A 17,002-nucleotide genomic window follows, 5' to 3' on the forward strand; every position below is an offset into this window, starting at 1 on the left:
TGAATTGATCATGAATATTAACATTGACCTTTATGTGACACCAACATCACAGTGTGCTGTTCACCAAATGGGAACAAGTTGATGCAAGTCAGAAAGACTTGTCGACTCATAGCTAGTGTGATTGCGTAGAAAGTGATCCATTTGTGGAGGCAAAGTACAATATGTAGTATCAGCTTTGCTGTAGGCTGGTAGCCTTGATTGCATTTCACTAGGTCATTTCAGTCCTTGATCTGGTGACAAAATTCATGAATTAGACGACAATTGAATCACAAAGTTGCTGGAATACGCTGGAATTCTTCAGTGAGGTTGAGAGGAAATGAAAGAATGTATGCCACTTCTTACCACTGAGCTGCTTGGATAGTGTGAGCTATGCCGTTTGCTGCTGATACCAAGTGTCTTTATCAGATGCATTTGATGGAAAATAGTATATGCCTGGAAAGAGGCTACTGTGTTCCCTTCATGCCAGTGACTCAGCAGATTGCAGACGCTGCTTTGCTTTGGCTGGAGTCGGTGGTGTGCTGAGATGAGCTCATGAGGTCATGATTGATTAGGCTTTGTTCAACTCTGAGAGAGTAATTGTTTTGAGTTGCAACTCTGTGGTGAAGTGAAGGTAGTTAATGAAATATGAGAAATTGGAATATGTGACAGTATAACTGCACATAGTTGTTCATTTGGGATGATCGGTTAGTTTCATTTTCTTTGTAATCACTCTAGGTGACCCAGAGCTGTGGACTTAACTGTTGTGTGGCGCTCAATGCAAAATGATAGATAATAATACAGTGTTTGTGGCCTTGTTGTCAATGATGGTCATGTAACACATAATTCTAACCATTTTTCTATTTGTACCTAAAACTAGAGGGAAATCCACAAGATCATTGAGATATAGCCCTTGGAATTTTTTTAAATCTACTTGTCTGAGACAAAAGAACAAATTTTTGAATGAAACAGTGGTGTTTTATTGAATAAAAAGTGTGCTTAATATTGATCAGATCATGTCACTCTTATATGCCAACTGCAAACAAGAAAGCAATACAGGACAATATACAACCCACCAATTTTATGGTACTCTTTTATACATTAGTATCAAACTTTATACATTAATGATTGCTTGTCTGTGCACAATGAAGTTGAATATGAACTAGAGGTATTAAACAGTTTGAAGCTTCCTTTGATGCTATTTTGCTATCGCCAAGTTGAAGTGTAACTGAAAAGTAGAAGGAATACATGAAACGCGGTTGATTTCTCAATTTCGCTATTTGTGAATAGTCCTATATAATTACAATAAAGATATTTTTTTTTATTGCTCCCTGCTTAGAAAGAGCTAGAAACGCTGCACTTGTGTGTGCAGAGTTTATATTTCTTTCTTCTTCTTTTTTTTTCCCCCCAGGATCATGTACCTTAACTGACCTAAAAGTTTTAGCTCTGGTGCATGAAAACAGTAATAGAAGTCATGTAACCCATAAGAACTTAAACTTTCATCCCCCATGCTTGCTGCGTATGCTCTCAATCCTGTTGCTGGGGCAACCTGATGGGTCATTTACGAAGTCTATGGTTACAGAAAAATCTTATAATGAACATATTCAAAATGTAAAGATCTTCATATACACCTCACATCTAAGCAACTCAAAGTTGTGTGATTCTTTTGTTGCATGTGTGTTAATGTTCTGGTCTTTAGTCCATATTCCCTCCACTCACACTTTATGGAGATCTCATTTATAAAATATATAACAGTTCTGGCTGGCTGGCTGTAAGCTATAGTTAATGTCACAATTCTTCTCCATCTTGACAAGTGTTGTTTAGGGGATTCTCTTCTGACAGTCTATTGGGTTATCATATGCTGACATATCTGCTCTGTTTTTTTTTTTGGTATTTACTGCTACAGTCATAATTTGATATATATGGGGTCATTCCAGCTACATACATATATGTTGTGTGGATTGTTTTGACCTCTGGTGCTGGCACCGTATTACTTCTGCATTAACAATAGTGGGATGGAATTGAAGTGTCGTCATTATTAGCCACATGGAAATGTTTCGAGGCTGCCTGAGAATGAGGTATCTTGTATTACTCGGGCAGATTTGTGAGAAGTGTAACACGTTAGCCCTCATGCTTGACATCCAATCAATCTAGGTGCCATGTCAGATACTGCTGGTGGCTACAATTATGTCTTCCCCTCTATTCTTGCAGCGCTCGACTCATCAAGCGCTGCACTACCAATCAAGAAAGGCAATACCAGTGGCCCTCCTAAAATGATAAGTTAGTTGTTACCATTGGTTCGAAATCCATACTGTTAAGGCTAGGTCCTCAAGCAGCACTTCTCTCCAAACGTGTCAAAGAGAATGAGTCTGTTTTGTTATGATAGCCTTAATAAGCTTGCTCTCTGTTAATGGCAGGTGGGTCCAGAACTTGTTCATTTGTTTTTCTATCTACATGTAAAGTCAGCTATTTATACAGTGTATGTGTGTTCTCTCTTTACCACTTGAGATGAAGTTTTGAAAAATTTTGATTTCACAGATGAACTTAGCTAATAAAAAGCTGGTCTTTTTAGAAGAATATATTGATGCAATGTTTGCTGTATGTATAATTACTGTATGTACTCCATAGCTATTCACACATTGAAAGCCTAGTGCGACATCATGTTATGAATTGTATACGAAGTTGGCTGCTTAGCTAACTGATCTTGGTAATTGGTGTAGAAATGTGCATCTCTGTTAATAAAGCAGTGTGCGTTATTTTGATCCTCGCTTGCTATTTGACCACCTCCAAGATGTGCTTGTGTCCCCACCCCCAAGTATTATGCTTTGTACTTCATTTGACTCTATGTACCTCGTACTAACTTTCATTCATTGTGATGCAAGAAGTGCTAAATTGTGCTGTGTGATCTACTTTTTCCCCTCCATTTCTCGCCATTATGCGTTTATTGGTTCTGCCTCTTATTTTGAATGTTTTTGGCAAGTGTGCTCACCAGTGGTTGTGAAGATTTTTAAATAATTGTTTTGTTTTTACTTCAAACATGGAAGCAAAGCTAACATTTGAAAACACAAATGCAACTAAATGAAGGATGTAATGACTGCATTCCTATCTAAACATACAGTCAAACCTGCCTTCAATAGCGGCCACCTGTCTACAGCGTTAACCTGCAGTATATGGCCACTAAAAATTAACTCCGAACAAAAAGCCATGGTAAAAGACCCTGTCTGTAGCAGCCACCTGTCAATACTGACCACCTTCTTTCGTCTCCCTTGGGTGACCGCTATAGACAGGTTTGACTGTATTTTAAATCAACTGTTTGCTGTGTCTGGTTAGATAAAATCAAAAGTCTTATTTTTTTAATCAGAACAACTAGCACTTGGCTTTGGCATGGATTGACTATTGTGTTGATAGAGTTAGATAGTTTATACAGAGCTGTTTGAAAGTGTTTGCCCAAATACTTCTGAGTTGTCACTTGCCCAGCTATATTAGTTAATCCACAAAAAGTTATTTCATTTCTTTTTTATGTTTTTAGTCATTAAAAAAGAAAAGACCCACTCTGGCGTAGCAATGTTGCGGTACTCTCTGTAGGCAGAGGTGATATGATAGGGGTTACATATAAGGCGCGGTCAGACTGACAAAAGATCAAGAAGTTTAAGATCGCGAAGTTTGGGCAGTTCGTACGCGCGCAAGAAAGAGTGCGCCATCCGATGGCTAGTGATTGTGATGTAACAATGCACATCTGTACATGACAATGGCCTCGCGCTTCGGAGACACCGCCCGCAAACAGATCGAGAAGTTTCGCGAGAAGTTTCGCGGGAAGTTTGCGGTCACACTGGCAAAACTTCGAGATCTTAAAGATCGCGATCTTAAACTTCGCGATCTTTTGCCAGTCTGACCGCGCCTATAGTGTAGATGATGTAATCCTAATTCACTGGATATTGGTGCCAGTATGTCCACACTGATTCGTAGAGAAAGCAAGCTGGTACATTACACGTGTGGATAATTGGTTTTGATAATAAAGAAACAGTGACAAGTAAAGACTTGTCAAATTATAAGGTTCTCAAGATTTTCCTCAACTCTTGCCTGTCATAAAGGCATATGCCTCAACTCCTTGATTTTAGTTGACAGATTCACAATCGTTTTGATACTATCATGCCTTGTTTCATAGACTCCATACTCTAGGAAATGCCTTATTTAGACTTCACCTCACATTTTTGGTATGTTTTGTAATCTCTTTTTGTTTATTTATTGAGGTTTTTTTTTTTTAAACAATGTGTGTTTTATCGGTGTTGATATTGTACTTGATAAAAAGATCCTTTCCTTTTCAAAGTATGCAGCACAAGTCTTTTTCCTTTGAATTTGAAAGTTTACACTGATACAATTATCATTTCAGCCCCTTTCCTACAATAATTCAGGGGAAACTTTTATGAAATGGATCATCTGTAACTTGGATTTCTGGCTGAGCTTGAAGCCGAGGTGATCAAATGATCTATTACACACACTTTGGTGCAGTGTGATACTGTTTACTGGCTATTACTAGCAGGATGTGGAGGACAGCAGACAGGAATGGGCAGGGGTCAGGGGTCAGGGGTGAGCAGGGGTCAGGACAGTACAACTGCTTCCAGTATATATTCTGCTGACCACGTCCCAAGTTTTTTTTTTTTTTCCCTTCTTTCTGATAGATCACTTGTGCACTCACATTATAAACATGGTTTTCTGTGGGTATATACAGTATGGTTCAGGCCTCCATTTTGACTTTGCAGCAATGGGGTGGAGTATTTTGCTTCTTTGAAGAAGACAGTGTGCCCACAAAACAAACAAGCAAACATTTGGTAGAATTGGGTCACTGTGATTGTTAAACAATAATTATACCTTCAATGTGAGGATCCACGAGGGCTCCCTCCATCAAGTCAACTCCCCCCTCTGTGAATGGATGTAAAGTCAGTACACTTCAGTATTAGAGATGACGTTTCCACAATCTTGAAACTTGGAGAAAAAAAAAAGCATAGTCTGTTGAATAATGAGATTCATCAAACCAAGGAGGTTCTAGAGAATTGGAGTCACAACCGTCTTATTCCCTTTGCTAGATGTTCGAAGCCGCCGCTCAAAAATATGTGAAGCGTGTGCCAAACAGGATCTGCCGCGCAGATACGAAAACAATTGACTCGTGTCTAATTGCATAATCACCAGCCACTTTCAAAGGAAGATATGTCTTTGTGATGGTAATTACTTTTCGCTATCCCTTCTTATAAAAGGTAGGTGGTACAGACACGAGGATGCGCGAATAGAAATTGAGCAAAAAAATGCTGAAATGAAGATGAAAATTACTCGACTGGGCATACCCGGGCACTAATCTGATATATCTATCAATAAAGAATTATACTTGAAGATTATTCCATATTAGTTTCATTTATGGAAATTAAGCGGAAAAGTGATAAAACCAGCTTTCCAGGATGGTACAGTTGTAAACATTTTCACATGATACAGCTCTGATTTACACTTTTGCACAAATTTCTGGACGGGATTGACTTTTGTTTTGCATGCTCTATCATTAAGTGAAATTTCATTTCATTTGATAAATGAATAAGCAAAATATGACCAACATTATGATAACGTTCAAAATGAATCTTCAGATTGCTCAGCAAGACGGCGGCTTGGAACATCGATCATCGAAGGCACAAGTGCACCTGTGGACTTCTTTTGTACATCAATAGAAATCTGACAACTGTTTGAATAATTGCAGCCAGTTTGAACTCCATATATAAAACCTCCTTGATCAAACAATGTTATTGCCCAGTATGTGCATCTATTGTAGCTACACTGTAAATAATAATGTGATGTATATTCTGTCAAATATGAACAAAGTATGCATATTTAGAGTTGTAAAAAAAAATTTGAAATGTCATAGCACATGTGATATTGATATCATCACTTACTCTGACATTTTGTATTGAGATTTTTCAATCACATATAGCTTCCAGCAACACTTAAAAATAGTGACTTTGTTACAGGTTCACACAAGCATTGCATGTCTGTGTATGGCAATGAAAATTCTTTTGTGGAGATGTATGTGTACTTCTGATGAATGTTGTTTGTAGAATGGTGGTACTGTGAATTGTACCTTTCATACAAAATGAAACTGTGTTTTTTTGTTGTTGTTTTTTTTGACAATAAACTTGTATTTTCCTGTACAGACTGTAGTCCACCATATGTTGTGTCATGCAGCAGAATATACAACTTTCGGTCGCGCGACTAAGCGACTTTAGATCTGAAATAAACAAGCGTGTTTTTACTGAGGCTAATGTGATTTATTTTGGATCCAAAATCCGTCAGTCATGCGACCGAAAGTCGTATAGTGTGCAGTGAGGTTTAAAGAGATGGTGTAGTTTTGGTTGAGATGAGGATTCAAGTTTTAACTTTTTGTGAGATGATTAGAAACCACTAAATATGAAATATTAAAGAGCATACGATTCTAAGAGGTATTTAAAGTTTATTTGATGAAAATTGGGTTTGAAATAGTGGAGATATCCAAAAACATAGTAAAACAAAGTGGTCCTAATAAAAAGTTAGGTCCCACCTTTTATTTGGACCTCTTTGTTTTTGATATCTCAGCCATTTCAGAACCAATTTTCATCAATAAACTTTGAATTCCTCGTAGAATTGCATGGTCTTTCATATTTCATAAGAGGTTTCTCATTACCTAAAAAAAAAGTTGGAAGTCTGAAGCCCCCACTATATCGTCCCATTATTAAAGTAAGCCCAAAGCACTTCAGAGTGTCATTGTTTATTGGGAATAATTGAAAATATTATGAGATGTTGCAACTGATACACACACACACACACACACACACACATGTATATTTGTATATATATATATATATATGTGACCCGCTACAACAAAAAGGTCCTAAAGTCGCGCACGGTCGAAGCCGTGAAAATCGAGTTTGAAGTCAGAGCATTAAAATTGGTCAATACTAACGATTTTCTGATTTTGATATATTATTGGAGTCTAACATGTCTTCTATCATCTGTCGAAATTTTGAAGCAAAATGATCAAAGGAAAGATAAAAAATAGCGTCTTTCTGAGCCATGTTTTTTTGGTGTTTCAACGAAGCAGAAACTGGTTCGAAAATTTGGATTGAGCGCCACAGATAGGCTCCGCCCCTAACAACGACCAGAGTGATCTCATTGGTCAGTTTGCTGCTTGCTGCTAACCGAAGCGTGAAGCTCGCACACTGCCCAGTCGACTGGTTCGTGCGGGCGGGGTGCGCTATGCTCAGCCGCTTCTCACATCCTGGTCACTGATTGGTTGGTGAGGAGACCGCTGACGCTGATGTGCTTGAATGAACTCTTCGGGGTTGCTAGGGCTTACCTTCTATTGTCCAGAGGTGAAAACTGACTTGCGTGTCCCTTGGTCGCGATTGCGTCGAAAGGAAGACTTTTAGGGCGCTTTTCTCGAAACAGTGATTTTCCAGACGTCTCGACATGCTCTCTTTTAAACATCGATATCTCCGCAGCCGATTAATTTTATAAAATGTGTTATATATCAATTTAAAGCAGAAAGATTAGGGGATTATATCATGCAATTTTCAAATAATCGACCTCGCCCGACTTTAGGATCATTTTGTTGTAGCGGGTCACATATATATATATATATATATACACTACTCATCACAGAATAATCTATGTTTATTACATCAATTGCAATTTCAGTCAATCAGTTGCAATCTTGATGCAAGAATCATGCATTTGACTATCAGACTTTGTTGTTTTGTTTGCTTGTTCATTCTGCGAAGGAAGGGGCTAGAAGTAGAGGAGGGTTTATTTACAGCCTTCCGTCTTTATCTTCAATATATGAAGGTAGTGTGAGCTCGGGTGGTAGCGGCATTTGTGTGGAGCTTTGGTTGTTGCAATTAGTGTGTGGTTTGATATTTTATTCTGCTAGACAAACATACGTACACACATCCACACACACACACACACACACACACACACACATAACTTCAAGATGGCAGCATACTCGCGCAAAATGCCTATACGAAAAGCATATAGCATCAAACAAGTTGAAAGTGACAACTTACAGAAAGACAAAGAGTTTTTGTGATGCATGCAATAATGTGCTGACTTTGTTGTTTTGTTTGCTTGTTCATTCTGCGAAGGAAGGGGCTAGAAGTAGAGGAGGGTTTATTTACAGCCTTCCGTCTTTATCTTCAATTTATGAAGGTAGTGTGAGCTTGGGTGGTAGCAGCATTTGTGTGGAGCTTTGGTTGTTGCAATTAGTGTGTGGTTTGATATTTTATTCTGCTAGACAAACATACATACACACATCCACACACACACACACACACACACACACACAACTTCAAGATGGCAGCATACTCGCGCAAAATGCCTATACGAAAAGCATATAGCATCAAACAAGTTGAAAGTGACAACTTACAGAAAGACAAAGAGTTTTTGTGATGCATGCAATAATGTGCTTGTATGTTTGTTTGTGTATCTATGCAAGTGTGTATGCGTGTGCCAAATTTTGTATCAGGTGAGTAATAGTTTATAGAAGCAAGAGACAAATCACTGCATTTACTTTCCCAGGGTTAGTTTTAAATAAGACCCATTGCTTTTTCATTAGCCCTTTCACGTGATAAACTGTTAGTTTGCTTGTTTGTTTTGCGACAATGTCACGTTATACTTGTCATATTACTGTCACATTTTATGTGTATGCATATTTTATTATAAAGTGAAAATAAATGAAATGAAATGAAACACAGCCACAAGCAACAACTGTAAGAAAAGCACAAAGGAAGCATCTTCTTCTATGGAAGGGTATTATTGTCATTAATTTCACAGTAATGAATGGAGCAATATCAAATATTGTCTTATTTTTCCCTTTAAATACAACCCAGCATACTTCTGTGACATCATCAGAGATTCCAGTATGTCATGAAGAAAGAATTCTGACTGAAAGCTACTTTAATGACCATTGCACCTTAGAAGAAAAGATAGACTCGGATTAATAAAAGATCCACAAAGAGAGAGAGAAAAAATATACATATACTATATTCCTGCTATGTATCAAGGTCTATGTACATGGTTATTTCATGTTCCAGCAATTATATACATATATTTGGATTTGTAAATTTATAGCTACCACTTTCTTTGTACACAACACATTACAACTAAACTGAATGGAACTGCCATCATGCTAACTTGTACAGAACTTTCAACCACAGATTCATGAGAGTCTACAGTTGTATGTACATTGTGTTGACTCTTCATGTGTACGTTGAGCTAAATATTTGCAGAGTTTAGAATTGTTAGTGCCAAAATATATCCATTACACATTTTTAATTCTGAACCATTTGCTGGAAGGATTAATGCTCTACACCTTTAATGCAAGTGAAAGTAAATTAATAGTCAATCAAGGTGGGAATAAAAAAAGAAAACTGTAGTTGTTAATACAAATTAATGACACAAGCTTCAAGGACAGGTACTATTAAAAGTGTTATGATATGAACACTTTGTTTCATTTCATAATTTACATTTTTCTTTAATACATGTATTCATAAGAAATATGTTGGGTGAGCTTTTGTCTTTTTTAACAGTAATGGCACAGCCCCTTGGCTTCAACCACAGCATGCAACTTTGTGACACTGTGGAATTTGCTGTGATTCTTACGGCACCATTTGTATGAAATCCAACGAGAAAACTCGGGTACGCAATTCAGCATTGTTTGAAACTGGTTTCAACTCTCACACACACATACTTCATTATTGTAATAACAGTTCGTATGGTAATTAGAAAAAAAAAATGTGACTGATATTACATAATCACAGCTGTCTTTAAACCATGTGAAATCTATCTTACAATAGCAGAAAACTGTAACCCACAGGTGAGCTAGAAGAAGCACACCAGTGAAGATTTGAGGAAATAATGACAATCAGCTTCAAAGAATATGAAATAACCTCTGGGTAACTTCCACTAAAATAAAACTACACAAAAGCATTAAAAATATAATCTTCTGGTAAGGACATACCTTATATAAAGTAAGTGAACATCTGCATCACATCCATCGATAAGTTCAGCTAAGCAATACCTGACAAGACATTGCCATACGTTGCTACACATTACTACCAGTTTGAATGGCTAGATACCAACCCAACTAGTGCCATTTCCCAAAATGTATGGGAAGCAAAATATGTCAAAATCAGATTGATGCCACAAATTCAAGTCTTATGCCACAAATTCAAGTCTTATGCATGTGTGCATTGGTTAGAAAACTGGAAATGATCCTCTAAACTTCCTCTAAAGGCATATTGCAGAGTCACATATCATCTATGAGATCCAACAAAACGCAAGAAAAGAAGTTTCACACAGGGTGTATTATCCAAATGATGTATAGGCCTAAAGCCCAAAAGCAAGTTTTGATATGAACATTCCACAATACATAGGAAATATGCTGACAGATGAACATGTTAACACACAAATACATACTTTTTTCTTTTTTTTTTTGCAAATCACGGGATTTACAACATTTATGTGAAGTGTTATTTTCAGAATTGACACATGCCATACCTCCTAATTAAACTTAGTATTTAAATTTGGTTGAGAATTCCTGTTTCATTTTTTTTTTTTCATCACAATTTTGTACCTGAAATGAAAATGAAATTACATCACTTCTTTGGGGTGGGGTGGGGAAGGGGATTACGCAAGTTCTGTTGAAATAATTACTAATAAATCACCATGGCCTGTGCTATAAATTCCCACAGAAGAGCAACATGAAGTGTTGCACAATCTTTACGCCCAAATCAAAGTGTGCCACTGCAAATGTGTTTAGCTGTGTTTGCAAATGTGTTTAGCCACATGCAGTGTTCAACTGTGTTCAGCTGTGGCTAAACACATTTGCAGTGGCACACTTTGATATGAGCGAGCTGATAGCATTCCACAGCATAAAAAGCAGCATGCACAAACATACACATATCTCTTATTTTGAGTCCTATGGCTCTATATCATTGAATTTCATTAACATAGAGATCATGGCGAAGCATGATTCCCGTAAATAGATAAAGAACAGGAGGCATGTGTTAGGCAATATTTTTGCGTGTTGTTAAAAATTCTCAAATCCTGGGAAACTTTTGAAATATGTGAAAATAAAACCTTACTCATAATTGCAGCGTATAAACTGATGAAGCTGCTTCTTTCTAAGAAAAGTCACACACCAAATGATACTACTTTCTCATTCATTGCAGCTCTATTTTCTTGTCATTAAAGGCATCTTTTTTTTTTCTTTTTTTTTCAGAGTAAAGGCACGAACATCTCCTGAGGATAGTTCTAGAGACAAAATATAACTCCAGAAAACACACTGATCAGATATGTATATGGTTGGGCCATATATTTGTATACTCATCACAAAAATACAATTCCAAGGAAATGCAAGAAAGCCCTCAAATAACACAATCCAATCAATCTAAATAATTGTTTTGATCATGAAAGACATCTCTCTTAGTGTGCAGCAGTCATCAAAACAATCGTTATTACCACTAAAAAATATATTTCCGTTGGTCCGAGACTATTCCTAATTAAACAGAATTCCCTTTACAGTTTCTGCACATGATCGAGCAGAAGTCATTTTTATAATGCACGAAAACTGACAGCACTATTGCCTTATACTTCAACATCAATGGAAGACACCGTACCTCGTCACAGAAGGTGAAAGACGTGAAGTTTTGTTCTCAAATGGCCTAGACGTACTATTTAATCTTAACATTGTTTTATTTCAACACAGATGACCTGAAACTAAAATACTAAAAATGCCTCAAACAGTTTCCTCCCTCTAACACATGGTTTGACTTGATTCTTTTATTGTGAAAGCCCACAAAAAAAAAAAATCAGAGAAAACAATGAAAAACAACATATTACACCATGAACATAATACACACACAAAAGAGCACACAAAATTTTTAGGTGAACGTAGAAAGTCTATGGGCAAAAGTTAAAAGGCCACAGAAAGTCTCTTTCCACTGAGCACATGTGGCTTTTTCATCTAAGTTCTCTATAAATTAATCAGTGTTCATGCAGTCCTTTTCAATTCTTTTTGCCACAACATGAAAGCTGCATATGTCAAATCCTCTGAATCTACAAAATACACAAATCATAAATTGGACTCTGACAATCCATGTTACTTCCGAGTGATTTCCTCTACATATACAAAGCATATCGTAATATGTATATTTTTACAATCTTGAGTCACAAAGAAAAGTATTTCCCCTACCACATTCATGTGGATGGGATGGAATATGTAACTGGCAGGTTGAAAGAAAAATATATTGCTTCTTGCTTTTCAAAAAAAAAAATTGCTGTCGAAAATGAAACCATTTTCCTGGCTAATGTCACTATCACCGCCATCAACTATCATCATCGTGGTTGTGGTTGTCATCGTCATCATCATCATCATCATCATCACCACCATCATAAATATTCAACATCACCACAAGTGATGTCCTTCTGCCAGTAATGTGAGCGGAAGTAGATATATTTACACAAAGAACTCTAAATACAGTGTGGTTTGGTCCATACACCTTGATTACATGGTAGATGTTAGCAAATCTTGTAAGTTCAAGCATGTAGAACACATTCAAACATCACTCATTTGTTTGCATCACAGGTGTGGTCAATCCCCCACTCATCACCCTGATTGACTCACATGAGTTAATTTTTCATCCCTCATCTACTTTCCTAAAATGTTTCCTTAATATGCTCAGTAGCATTTAACCCTTTGAGTGCTTGAGTGCTAATTGGCACACAAAACCCCATAGCCTTGTACACATTGTCCCTGGCACAGAAGTCCCTGGCTCAGAAAGGATTAAAGGGATGGTACAGTATTGGTGGAGATGAGAATTGGGCTTTAAACTTTTTCGCGAGATACCAAGAACGCACTTATGATACTGTACAGAGCATACCATTTTAAGAGGAATTCAAAGTTTATTTGATGAAAATCAGGTTTAGCATGACTGAAACATCCAAAAACAAAGTAAAGCAAAGCAACCATAATAAAGTGTGGGTCCCACACTTTATTAGATTTGCTCTTTTTTGGATATCTCAGCCATTTCAAAACCAATTTTCATCAAATAAACATTGAATTCCTCATAGAATTACATGCTCTTTCATATTTCATAAGAGGTTTCTCATTATCTCACCAAAAAAATGTTAGAAACCTGAAATTAAGTCTCAACCAAAACTATACGATCCCTTTAATATTGCTTTGCTCAATAATTCAGGTGAGGATCGATCACTCACTTGTCTGGATTACAATCAGCATACAGTGTACCTCAATTGGAAGGACAGCATGCTTAAGCTCTGAATTCAAAGTCTTGACAATATAGAGTGCACAACATACTGTAATTTGTCATCTTTCCATGATACTTGGAGCAGGCATCTTTGGTGTAACAAGCAAAATCTCTCTCAACAAAGCACTTTCCTTCTTTTTGTAAGTCACAGCAATATTAACCTTCAGGAGGATTGAAAGCAAGGAGAAATGCAAACACCACACCCTTGTTGCTTCAAGGATGAGAATATTTTGTGCTTCCAGCAATGGGCTGATTATTGGTAGTCCCAGCTCTTGTCACACAGCTAGATAAATGATGAAAAGTCATTTATATTTTGCCAAGAAAAGTATACACATATTGCAGAGTCATGAAGGTATTCCAACTTTACAGAGAAATCCTTTCCCATGATTAGAAGTGCCCACATCAGCTATCAGTGTAGGTATTCTCATTGTCAACTCTGTCTGGAGATTCTCACTTTGCTCCTTTCACCAGGCTCTTCCCAGCTAGCCATAAGGTCTTGTCTGTTGCTTTAGCAGTAATGCTGAAAGGGTCAGATTTCTGCCCAAGTAGGACACTCGCGCTTTGCTCAGCAGCGTTCAACCTGGCGTCAAACAATGCCAGGCTAGCTTCAGTGGCAAACGACTGCTTCCAAGTCCACGGGAGGTTGGGACTCGAGCGAAGGGATGGAGTGGGTGGGGTAGGTGGGGGGGGGGGGGGGGGGAGAAGGGCGGGAGTTCGGACGGCGGTGTTCACTTGAACTTTGGGCCAGCCCTTGCTAGCCTGATCTGCTCCTCACACATGGAAAGAATCTTGTGCTTCTTCTTCAGGATGCGGGCACGCACGTGGTCGTTGACGACCTCTTGCACACAGGATGCGGGGAACCAGCCCCGGGCGTGGCTGCCCACGAGTACACCCTCACACCAGCCTGTGGGGGGTTGGAAGGAAAGATATGGTGAAGATGGGGGAAGTGTTGAGAGAGGTTGCCAAAAAAAAAAAGGTTCTATGACAGCTTTGGATTAAGTGTCGAGGGGTAATGAGAAGTGCTTCTGACATCTTGTAGACAATCATTGTAACAAGAAAACTATGAATCTTATCAGGAAATTTGAAAAATTAATTCTGTAAAATGCCAAAGTGGTATGTTATAATGCAGACTTAAATCTTCATTCATCTTGTTCGAGACAAATTTCAAGTATGTCCCGCCCTATGATGTGGTATCAAAGGACGTTGCAAAATGATGCAAAAGAAATGCAGCCTTTTAATCATTCAGAGGCACCTTTTCCTTGTTTACAGATGCTCAATGAGATAGGTAAGTGCTGATGAAAACAAATTGCATCAAACATCTGACAATAAGTTCGAATATCAAAAGAGTTCATTTAAAGATGAAACATTAAACAACAAATCTGGAAAAGGAAGCACTCCATCTCTTCTCTTTTTTCTAATATGACAGGGGCTGCAGAATGTTTTTTGTTTTGTTTTGTTTTGTTTTGTTTTTTGTTTTTTTACTTAAGGAAGAACATCTAGGCAGAACCCTCAGGAGTCTTGTTTTTTTTTTCATTTTATCATTATTATTTCTTTGAAGAGCCAAGTGTGCCCACTCCCCTCCTCCCTAGTTCCACTGCCCTTGAATGATGCATGCTAAGAAGACATATTCACACTGATCCAGATGTAGTTGTAATGATACAATACCACACCCACTGAAAAAAAAAAAAAACCAAAAAAAAAAAAAACCTTCCATACTGTGTAGTATTACAATCAAAGACAAAAAAGTAAACATTTCATGGCAGCATACAGGTCAATAATTGTGCTGTGTTACTCTTGCAATTTTAATAACCATCATTATTTGGGGAAAGAACCATAGCACATTTCTTCAGTAATCTGTACGTACTCTGCATAAGATTTCCAGAACATAAACCGGTGTGAATGTAAACTTTGTAACTACCATGGAGAAAATCACATAGCCAACTATGATTGTCATATGACGTTTGGCTCTTGGATTCAAACTGACCTTCGACCTTCTTGTAAACGTCCACTCTGTCCGAGACTTCCAGATTCAACTCATCACGGTCATTGGCCACGTAGTCAGTGATGCAGATCACTTGTGGACAGTCTGGACATAAAAGTGTTGGGGGAAAAGTGGTATTATGATATCAAAAATATGTTTTTATCATTATTCCAAAGCTAAATGTATGCAAACTTCACTTCTATATTAACGTTTCTGGATCACTATCACTTATCACCTATTGTACATTCCGTCTTATCTGGTTTCATCTTGGTTTTATAAAGTTATAATAAAAAAGATCAATGAAATGTAATGTTGAAAATGTGTCAGTATCCCTATATCCTTAGCAGTGTTTCAGATTAAACCTTGCTTAACTTGGGACACTTGATATTATGACAACACATTATCAAACTCTGCAGGTTTGTAGGAATGAAATGAAATTTGCACTTCTAAAAAAGAACAATCAATGCATTCCCTAGTCATTTCTCTAATCAAGCTGTCTGCTCTAATGCTGCTGCTGTGAATTTACAGGCTGAACTGCTCATTCAATTTCAGCAAATTGATAAACACAACTTCATTCACTTACATGCACAGTTAGAAGAGTATAGTGCTAAATGCAAAAGAGTTGAACATTGCTTACCCCAAGATTCATATATTCTCTCTCCATCTTCTGTCTGGCTTGGTGGACACATTGCATCCATCCATCTCTGTCTTTCACTCCTGTTGCCATGGGAGATGAAGGAAAATATGAGTCAGGAAGAAGAAATCATCATCATATCCATCATCATCATCCTCATCATCATCATCATCATCATTATCACCATCATCATCCTCATCATCATCATCCTCATCATCATCATCCTCATCATCCTCATCATCCTCATCATCCTCATCATCCTCATCATCCTCATCATCATCATCATCACCATCATCACCCTCATCATCATCACCATCATCACCCTCATCATCATCATCATCATCATCCTCATCATCATCGTTGTCATCATCATCATCATTGACACTATCATTGTCATCATCATCATCATTATCATTGTTGTTGTTGTCATCCCAATGTGGTACATGTTTCCATGATGGGAGTGCACTCTGCAATATCACTTGCCCTCAAACTGGAGAATTTGACCCCAACGAGTCAGCTACTTCAGATACCATTCACAATAAATTTCAATGTGCTTTTATTCTCACAAAAATTCACAAAATCAACACTATGAAAAAATGTTGCCTTCTGTAATACAGTCAAATGCACTGAATATTGTCTGAAAGCTAAAATATTGCTACCTCTTCCTATTTGAAAGAGATAATACTTACTGTATATCCCATTAAATTAATGCATTTCTCAATCATGAATTCAACCATTTTCCACTCATCTTTTCATCTGTCTCTCTATGTACAAATATACATACTCTTATATGTTTCTCTCTGACAGTTTAGAGAGCTTTTCTCTTGTTTTTTTAAGGAAAACTTCAACAACAAAAAAAACACTCACAAAGACTTGACATTGAGGATGAACTCAGCTGTCTTGCGCTGGTTGTTCTGGAGTAGGTTGGCTGAGAAGATACAGTGACAGTCCGGTGGGACGCCATCAGCCAGCTTGGAGCACATCGTCGGCTGGTCTATCGGCTGGACCTGGACCAGGTTCCTAGGACACCAGTCTATCACCTCATACCTCTTCTGGTCTCTGTTAGTTCAT

General features: G+C 37.6%; 1 protein-coding gene across 1 annotated transcript in view; it reads right to left on the minus strand.

The window, feature by feature from the left end:
• Positions 1-14,011: 14,011 nt before the first annotated feature.
• LOC140238594 (uncharacterized) overlaps positions 14,012-17,002 on the minus strand; it is a 122,125-nt gene continuing 119,134 nt past the window's right edge. Inside the window, exons 18-21 of the mRNA XM_072318495.1 lie at positions 16,799-16,990; positions 15,935-16,014; positions 15,301-15,402; positions 14,012-14,220 (exon numbers count right to left, since the gene is read on the minus strand). Of these exons, the coding sequence (XP_072174596.1) occupies positions 14,045-14,220; positions 15,301-15,402; positions 15,935-16,014; positions 16,799-16,990 (550 nt within the window). The 3' untranslated portion in view covers positions 14,012-14,044. The remainder of the gene's footprint in view (positions 14,221-15,300; positions 15,403-15,934; positions 16,015-16,798; positions 16,991-17,002) is intronic.

This window comes from Diadema setosum, chromosome 15 (assembly GCF_964275005.1).
Source record: "Diadema setosum chromosome 15, eeDiaSeto1, whole genome shotgun sequence".
In the NCBI taxonomy this organism is placed as follows: domain Eukaryota; kingdom Metazoa; phylum Echinodermata; class Echinoidea; order Diadematoida; family Diadematidae; genus Diadema; species Diadema setosum.